Consider the following 10,000-nt stretch of genomic DNA (forward strand, 5'->3'; position numbering starts at 1 on the left):
GTGTGTGTGTGTATGTGTGAGTTTTGTGTGTGTGTGTGTGTGTGTGTGTGTGTGTGTGTGTGTGTGTCTGCTTTTCTTTCCTCCAAGTTGCAAAAGTCAGCCCATGATGCCGCGCTAATGCAGACAAGACCTCACTGTCTGCAGTGGGCTGTGTTTTTTTTTGTCGCGTTCGTACTCTCACTTTGATTCGCCGAGCCAGAAATCTGTCCCGAGACTGCGACCGCAAAACACTAGGTTCCATTTGGTTCGCATGTGGGTCAGTCAACCTCTCCCAGCCCTGACGCTGGTGCTGTAAATTAAATTCAACATTTATATGCGTGCATAATGAGGGCTTAGCGGTGGTGGTGGTGAAGTGTGTGCGCCTGTGTGTGTGTGTGTGTGTGTGTGTGGGTGTGTGTGTGTGGGTGTGTGGGTGTGTGTGAGTGGTGTGCGGCGGGGCTACCTGCTGTTTGAGCTGGTGCATGAGCCTGTCCTTCTCCCTCTTCAGGGCCATCACCTCCTCCTGGGCCTTCTTCCTCTTGTTGGACGACAGCTCCAGCAGCGCTATGTTAGCGTCCTTCTCGCTGATGGCCGCCAGCAGCGCCTGCTGCCTGGGGGGAGGGGAGGGGAGGGGAGGGGGGAGGGGTTATTGGGAGAGAAAGAGAGAGCTATTGTTAGCATCCCTGGCTCTAAGTATATGGACACAGGTTTATACCCTTATGATATTTTTCACGATATGCATGTATGTAAGTGAAGCCAATGTGTTTTGCGATGTGTACCAAAGATGAAGGCAGTTGAGGCTAGCAAAGTATACATTTTTCTATGCATTTTGTTTTTATGGAACCGGTTTGAAGTGACTGGTGGATAGTCAGAGAGAGGAAGAGCACCCACAACTGGATGCCTGGGTGCTTCCTCATAGGCCCAGACATGATGTACATACAGAAGTCCCGCTCCCCTCCTTCGACCAATACCAGAGCCCTTAAACAGTGACAGAGAAGGAGCCGATATCTTTGAAGTGTTCTGGTAAAGTGATGTATTGGTGGTACCTTAGTGTGACTCACAGGCATGTTATAGTGTAATAGAGCCTAATGATGTGTCTGCGTGTGTGTGGTTGTGTGTGTTTGTGTGGTTGTATGTCTGGCAGTTTTGGGCAGATGAATGGGGTATGACATCTTTCTACTGTCTTCCTCGGTTACCAGTGTGAGGACAGACAAATACACGCACGCACACACACACGCACGCACATATACATACGCACACACAGACAGACACACACATGCACACATAAACACACACACACACACACACACACACACACACACACACACTCACACACACACACGCGCACGCGCGCGCACGCACATACACAGACATTCATAAATACACACAAAGACAAATACTAAACAAAAACAAACATGTTCTAACACAATATGAATGCACCCTTAAGGGGATAAAAGGGGTCAGAGGTATGTGTTTCCTACATCTGTCATGCAACAGGATGTCATAAATCTAGAACAAACACACACACACACACACACACACACACACACACACACACACTCACTCACTCACACAAACACACAAACACACACACACACACACACACACACACACACACACACACACACTCATTCACACAAACATACAAACACACACACACATACACATTTTATCCACCCACTAATGTAAACAACTTCCTCCATCTATCTTCCATATATCTGCCTAACACACTATCACACACACACACACACACACACACACACACACACACACACACACACACACACAGACAACCTCATAGACCGCAGACATTTATGAATGTTTTTGTAGGGAATAGCCAGACTATTGACACAGCACTAGAACACAGGTGAAGTGTTTGTGAGTTGGGTAACATCACACTTCTAAAAGCATCTGTACATGGACTTTAAAGGTACATGTATGGAGCTAGATTGCGGAATACACTATATGTGATTAGATGAAAATAAAGTGTCTAATACCACTACTGAAGGTAATAACTAGTGGCTATTAAAAATAAGCTCTGTACTGAATTGAAAATCAACCTACATTGGAGTGTTTTAATTCCGTGATTTAGGTCGCCACAGAAATAACTTCATTGCGAAAATAAACAAACTAAATTCAGAATAGTCTTGCTGGTCTGGAACTCAACATTCATTGTTTTTAGTGCAATTATCTTCAAACCGCATCTGGCTTATGGACTCCCCCATATATATGGCCATTAATGGCCCTGTATTTATATATGTGTATCTGTGTGTATATATGTGTGTGTGTGTGTGTGTGCGTGTGTGTGCGGTGTGTGTGCGGTGTGTGCTTGTGTGTAGCTGCACATGTGAATGTGTGTATGATGATGTGCGTCGGCGTATTTGTTTGTTTCTGTGTCTGGATGAGGAAATAGATCCATGATTCATCCAATTTTGTGTGTGTGTGTGTGTGTGTGCATCAACCTACCTGCGTAAGACAGTGACGTATTTGGTGGTTGGTGTGTGTGTGTGTGTGTGTGTGTGTATGTGCTTATGTGTGTGTGTGTGTGTGTGTGTGTGTGTGTGTGTATGCGTGTCTGACCACACCATAAATCACTGCAAGGAGCTTGGATGACACTCCTTTTCTCCCACACCTCCAGTGTTATTCTTTTCACCACACCACACGCACGCACATGCACACGCACACACACAAACACACACACACACACACACACACACACACACACACACACACACACACACACACACACACACACACACACACACACACACATACAGTACCTGTACCGGGGCATTATAGTAGTTATAGTAATAGTTATTTATAGTTAGTAGTTAAAGTTTTCTGCATGGCCAGTTCATCTTCAACTTTTTCCAAACAGAGTACAAGTTCTGACTTACAGTCATTTATATGATAGATATTGGCCATGCGGGCAAATCACTATTCCATCAACCTATCAGGACCAAAGAAAGGTCATATATGGCCATGGAATGTGGCATACGGCTTCCTTGTTTATTAACAGTGGGTCAGATTTACCGTGCCACCCAACACACATTGCCTCCCCGCTTCACACGAGACCACCAGGCCCTGAAACCAGCATGCCAGTGAAAATGACCAGTAGTCGAATACTGCTACCTTTAGTGTCGGAGGGATGACTGACACATTCATTATAGCTGATGGAGTTTCCTCTTTTTGGTTCAGGACGTTTCCATGGATACGCAGAAAGAAAGAAAGAAACCAGAACTTGCTTAGCAAAGTGAGTGTGATGCCTTGAGTGTTCGGCCCTGTTTGAAGGAACGGCAGGGGGTGAAAGGTCAGGGCACGCTCAGTTCAAATAAAATGTGTTTATCTTATCCGCGTACTCTACTGCTGACATCTGAAGAGCCGTCCCACTTCTGCCAGCGCCTGTGGTGTTACAAGACTCTCAGTGGCATGGCTCCTTGGCCCCAAAAAATTCATCACGCCATTTTCTTTCTACGAAGCCAAAGTTTTGTCTTTCAAACAAACCCCTTCCAGTTGCAAACCCATGGGTGACATCACAAATACTTGAGGAGTTGTATCTTTTTTATTTACACAGACTTGCGTGACTCATCTACATGTCATCAACTCATACCTCAGGAACACAGCAGAGAGGCGTGTCCTTCACGGGGGGAAACCGCGCTAAGATTCCCCTTCGTAGGCGGACTCAAAGTCCTCCTCTCCAACATCAGTTAGCTATAAACAAACCACAGCTGTGTGCATGGAGGGGTCCTCGTCCGGAGCTAATAAAGATAAGACGCAGGGGGCCACTGGCTGGTCAAGGGACTTTTGCGGGAAGCTACACTACACTTAAAACATGCTCTTGTGTGTGTGTCTTTTTGGTGGTAGACTTCACACACTTTCACGCAGGTTGTGGTAGAACACATTTTCGTAGCGCTGCGATAAGGCGCGAAACGATTCCAGGTTCCAGTCAAACAAGTGTAAAAGTGTAATAAATACTCCTCATTTCTAAAATGGCTGACACTTCCATCACGCCTTCCCTGTCTTTAGGTAAACTCCTGCCTGCTCTAATAGTCATGCTTGACTGCCGTGACAGTTCTTCTCTGCCACTGAATAACTAGGCTCCCATCCAAAATGGTTGCCGTCGCTACATGTGAAACCACTTCCAGTGGCTTGATTAGCACAGGTGATTAGGGCGCAATCCTTATTTTCTTGTATACTCCCTGTGTGTGCCCCCTAAGTGGTAATGATGGACCCCGAGTGCTGAGAAATGTCTTCCTAAAGCCCTAAAAGGGCCAATATTGTGATTAGCCCGCCTGTAAACTTTTCCCACATCCTTAATCAGTGTGTGTGTGTGTGTGTGTGTGTGTGTGTGTGTGTGTGTGTGTGTGTGTGAGTGTGTCAGTGTGTGTGTGTGTGTGTGTGTGTGTGTGCATGCAAGTGTATGTGTCTGTCTGTGTGTGCTCATTTGTATGTGTGTGTGTGTGTGTGTGTGTGTGTGTGTGTGTGTGTGTGTGTGTGTGTGTGTGTGTGCGTGTGTTGGTGTGTGTCTGTGTGTGTGAGTTTGTGTGCCATTGTGTGAGTGTCTGCATGTGTGTACATTCGTTTCCTCTCAGATCGAAATTACAAACAGTCTTTGGAGCTGAATCACCAGGAGTATTTAATCACATCTAATTTGAGTGGCTGTTTGGCCTTAGATGTAACGCAGACTACCAAAGTACATCATTCTGGGGGACTATGTTCATCTATCAGCAGGAAGGAACACACACACACACACACACACACACACACATGTGTATATATCTGGGAAAGGGGAACCTCATTCTTTCTCCTCTGGCTTGTTTGTCTGCTTGACTTAGTGCTTGGCTTCTCCTGGACAACGTATTCTCTTCATTTCCTGTCAGACTGAGAGAGTGACAATGTAGCCCTCTGTGACAAGTCGTTACTAAGATCAGACCCTCTCGCACTAAGAGGGCCACTCCGGAGCCAAACTCTCCCGGCCAAACTAAACAGTACACAATAAATAGCGCACCTATGTCACTCGTCAAACGTATTATCCAGATGTTCCGATGCGGGGCTAATTACAAGGCAGCGTAAGAGAATAAGCATGGTCGGCAGGTCACTGCACTTCCTCTGCTGTTGACATCATACATGGGACTCAGATTGTGAGAGAGAGAGAGAAAGGGAGCGGGAGGGAGAGAGAGCGAGGGGGAGGGAGAAAGAGAGAGGGGAGGGAGAGAGAGAGAGGGGAGGGAAAGAGAGAGGGGAGGGAGAGAGAGAGAGGGGAGGGAGAGACGGAGAGCGCAAGAGAGAGAGAAGGGGGAGTAAGAGAGAGCGGAAGAGAGGGGGAGAGAAGAGAGAAAATAGAGAGAGAAGGGGGAGGGATAGGTTGAGGGAGAGGAAGAGAGGGTGGGAGAGAGAGAGAGAGAAAGAGAGAGAGAGAGAGAGAGAGAGAGAGAGAGAGAGAGAGAGAGAGAGAAAAAGGGAGAGCACAACCACAGAGACGGGAATGACATCTTATTTATAAGGGGTGAAATTCTCGACTCCCCTGCAGCATGTGATTCCAATTGGGGCCTTCACGATGCCTTGGACAAATTGAGACACTGGGAGCCCTGGAGGTGGGAGATGGATGACTAGAGTACATGACCATGAGACCAGGGGATGTGAGGGGGGACGGGGGCAGCGGTCGGGGCCAGGGTTTAGTGGAAAGCAAACGGGGGGCATAGAGAAGAGAGAGCGGGGTCAGGTTCAGAGTCAGAGGGGAAGAGGGAGAGGAAGAAAGAGGAGTAAGGCATACGAGAGGGGGGGGGAGAGAGAGAGAGGCGGAGAAGAGAGAGGGACAGAGTGGGGATGGAAGCCAGTGACAAAGTGAGTAGATGAGTAGATGGAAGTTGGGGATACTTTGATGAGGACTTCTGAAAGGCGTGTGTGTGTGTGTGTGTGTGTGTGTGTGTGTGGGTTTGGGGGACATGGAGATGTAGCTGTCATGGATCTGTGATGCGACGAGGCAGCTGACAAGCTGCACAGCCAATCAGAACGATTTCAGGGTGACCGGCAAGGTTGAAAGGGCACCACAGGCACGTTCACGTATTCATACATCACTTCATACATCACATCCAGCGCTGACGCATGAGGGACCACAGTGTTTATCAAAGAAGAGTTTTTCTCTGAGGATGAAAAAATAAATGAAAGAGGAGCCACACCGAAAGAGCTCAAAGAGATACCGGTAATAAAGATAAAAACATGTTTTCGCTTGACAAGTGCGACCGCCACCTGTACCCAAAGGGGCGGGACGAGAGGAGGGAAGTAGGGGTGGAGGCGGGGGGGAGCTGTGGAGATTTAAGAGTCCCGATCCGCCTTAAATCAGCTCACTGCACTCCATGTTGTTATTGCTAGGCGTCACGCTTGAGGGATACGTGTTTATAATTTGTGTTATGACTTACTTGAAGTTATGAGTGCGGGGAGTCCGCGGGACAGAAACAGATGCCTCCATACGTTGCCCAGGAGAACCATCAATACTGTCTGTTCCACACCGGTGTCTCTGTGTGTGTGTGTGTGTGTGGGTCTGAGAGACCCTATGTGTGTGTGTGTGTGTGTGTGTGCGTGTGTGTGTGTGCGTGTGTGAATGTGGGCCTCTAGGGAAGACTAAGGGTAGTCTTGAGTGTCCCCTGACTCATACATACAGCCATGTTTCCAGTTCCTGTGTTGCCGTCCAAATCTTTATGAAATGAATGTTAAACCTGTCAACAGGATGTAAATTAAATCCTTGCAATAAGTTCAGAATTTAGAGGTCAGCTTATTTTCTTCTTCTTCAATGTCGTTGGCGGATTATAACTGTAGACTAGTGTAATCATTGTATAAGCTCGGATTTAACACTGCACTGTTTTGGCTTTGACAAGAGAAAAAGAGAGATGGTGTTTGTTTGTGTAGAATGTGTTTGCATGTGGCACACGTGTATAAGTCTTCTGGTCCAAGATCATAGTCTGTGTGTGTGCGTACTGCAGGCATGCGAGTGTGATTGCGTGTGTGTGTGCTTGCGCGCATGCTAGTGTGTGTATGGCAGGCCCGTCCCACACACACACATCCCTCATGGACACACGGCGGTGCACGACACCGGGAGGCACACAGGGGGTCTCCCAGAACATCACACACTCCTCTGCTTTGTGATCATGCCTCTCATCCACCTAACTGTCCCGGGTCCCTCTGGTCCCTCTGACCCACCATCCATGTGTACACTTTACGCTCCTTCCTGGAAGGGTAGGTGTGCTGCGTTTAGCCCCCCCCCCCCCGCACCTCCCAACCCAGGGCCCCCCCCCTACTGGAGCCGCAGCGCTGGAGTTGCAGTGGAGTCCCGGGGCGAGGGAGCAAGCAGAGGACATGAGAATGGGGCACGGCCGGCCGACACTGTAATTTACGGCCTCCCCGCCGCACACCCGCGGGTTATTTACCGGTGAGGAGGGAGGCGGTGGAAGCGGAGACGCTCAGACATAAAGCACCGCTCTGCGAGGCCATGCGTCACCTTTGTCCTCGCCGCAGAGTTGAGCGAGGAGGTAAATCTCGGCGTTAAACCCGTTTGCCGACAGAGCCCTGTTTGTGTCGTGTTAGGATGTGACAGAAGAACGCAGACCTCATGGGGAATATTCACTTCCCTTTCGACACAAAACTGAATCCCACCAATTCCCAAGCTTCCTTGTTCACATGTAGTATCCTAGGAGTAAATCACAGGGGCGCGCCTATGGCTCAACGCTACAACAGCAAAAACACATGCTGAAGGAGCACATCTGTCTATGTAGCACAGAGCTAACCCGACTAACGCTACATACACACGCTGATCCCCCAACCGCCTGTAGACACTTGGGATTCTACAATCCGCCCAACAGCGACCGATGCTCTACCGGTCCTTTGTGTCATGTGATGCTAAGCGTTGACTTAAATGTACATGCTGAGGAGGAGGAGGAGGAGGAGGAAGACAAAAAAAAAAAAGAAAAGAAAAGAAAAGGAAAAAAAAACATGACAGCAGATGGCTCACCCAGGACCGGGGCCGGTGTGTGTGTGTGTGTTTTCACTTTCTTAATAAAATATACAACCCACTTACTATACCAACCCCATCCACTCCCACACCAGTGTGACTGCTGGAGGGGGTGGTGCTGGTGCTGGTGGTGACGGTGGTGGAGGGGATGTACTAAGGGGGGGGGGGGGGGGGGCGGGGGGTCTAATTGAAAGAGTATGCATCAGTTTTACAGAAACAAGAGGGAAAAATATGAGGGGACAAAAATCAACAAATCTGCCAAAAGTAGCCAAATGTTTAGAGTGGGAGCAGGGACGAGGAAAGATGGCTGACTGCTCCCAGGGATGAGGGGGAACAGACGGTCAGCACGGCATTCCAACACCGGGAGAGAGACAGAGAGAAAGAGGGAGAGGGAGAAAGAGATTGAGCGATAAAGAGAGCTAGAGAGTGAGAGGGGATAGGGAGATAGAGAGAGTGGGGGACAGAGAGGGAGGGGAAGAGACAAAGAGAGAGAAGGGGGGGATGCAGATAGAGATAGGAAGACAATAGAAAAAAAAGCTTGTCTTTCGAAAAGATTTTGAAAGAAAAGGTAGAACGAAAGGGAGAGAGAGTGAGACCGGCTGTGCCATGTGAGACAGAAGGAAAAGAAGACAAAAGTGAGCGAGTGAGAGACGGACAAACCTAGTGGCAGTGCATGAAGAACACAGAGCGAGGACTGGCCTCTTCCAGCCGCTCCCCAGCTAACCATCACCGTCTGGGCTCTACCGGTGGCTAGTCAGCGCAAATAACACGCTGTGTCGCGCCGCTGACAGACAGCCACACGCTTGTCGCTTACACTTGAGGCTGGAGGGGCCGTGACTGTAGGTGACATACGTAGACCTAGCCCTAGCCCTGAACCACAGCCTAACCTCTTCACATCCTCATTGCATCACCTGTAAGGGGTCAGGGCTCAGGGGTCAGGGAGCGGACAGGGGGAGAGCTGGTGTTGTCGTAGGACAAGGGAAATAAACAGGCCAGGCTTCGGGGCGGCTGTGACGGCAGTGATGTCACCGTCACCAGCGTCTCCCAGATTTGGATAACCTCGGGAGGTCGCTGTGCTCGATGTGTGTGGGCGTATACATTCACACACCGCGCACACACGTTTTCACGTTTAACCTCGACCCGGTCACCAGAGAGTACAAATACACCATGCCCGGGGGATGAGGCAGTCTTGCTGTCACTCTACACAGTTTGTCCTGTTGAAGGTCCGCCTTCTAGAGAGGCTCGGTCCAATCAGATGAGATCTCTCGCAGTAAACTGGACTCTTCTGGGAAGCAAGGAGTTTTTTTTTTCCAGGTTTCCTAAAAGAAAGGTTTGTTCTCAGGGGTTTTCTGGACACTCAAGGAACAAAGTGGCAGTGCCTTGGTGGGGCATAGGAAACCACTTAGGGGGCCTAGCCTGAATCACACACATGGAGGGCCTGGGGGCCGTTGAATGTGTAAGGGCCCAGACTTTACATAATGTATGCATGACGCAACGTTTGAGATGAGAGCAGTGTCATTTGAGGTCACATTCTTTTGTTTAGTATTCTGCTAAAATAAGATCATTTTGTGTAATCTTGATGTCCCGAATAAGATCATTAAAATGTGATATTGGGGGCGTCTTGGTGGCTCAACGGGTAGAGCGCATACCATTAAAGCTCAGTCCTGATCTCAGCTTCCCGGGTTCGATTCCTGCCCATGGTCCTTTGCTGCATGTCCTCCCCTCTATTCCCCATACCTTCCTGTCTATCTCACTCTATAATAAAGCATAAAAATGCAAAAATAAATCTTTAAACTGTGATATTAAATCGGGCAAGCTGAAATTATATGTATGGTTTCAGCTAGCAGGGAGGTGTAAATGCATACCAGCCACTACAGTAACTAAATTACTGAAAAAGGAGAAAAACCTCCATAGTCATAAAAAGGCGATAAATTCCATCATTTTATTTAATGGCGTCAAACTAAAAGCATAACTCCGAGATTACTTGTCAGAGTTCACCGGGTCACACGTTCATGT

The 10,000-nt window shown here is 48.5% G+C and overlaps 1 protein-coding gene across 1 annotated transcript in view; it reads right to left on the minus strand.

The window, feature by feature from the left end:
* LOC311359789 (ERC protein 2-like) overlaps nt 1–10,000 on the minus strand; it is a gene marked incomplete at its 5' end in the record, with an annotated part of 131,118 nt that overhangs the window by 49,414 nt on the left and 71,704 nt on the right. The window contains one exon of the mRNA XM_084479828.1: nt 443–586. Within this exon, the coding sequence (XP_084335954.1) occupies nt 443–586 (144 nt within the window). The remainder of the gene's footprint in view (nt 1–442; nt 587–10,000) is intronic.

The sequence above is a fragment of the Micromesistius poutassou genome (assembly GCF_964030765.1).
Source record: "Micromesistius poutassou genome assembly, chromosome: 15".
Taxonomy (NCBI): domain Eukaryota; kingdom Metazoa; phylum Chordata; class Actinopteri; order Gadiformes; family Gadidae; genus Micromesistius; species Micromesistius poutassou.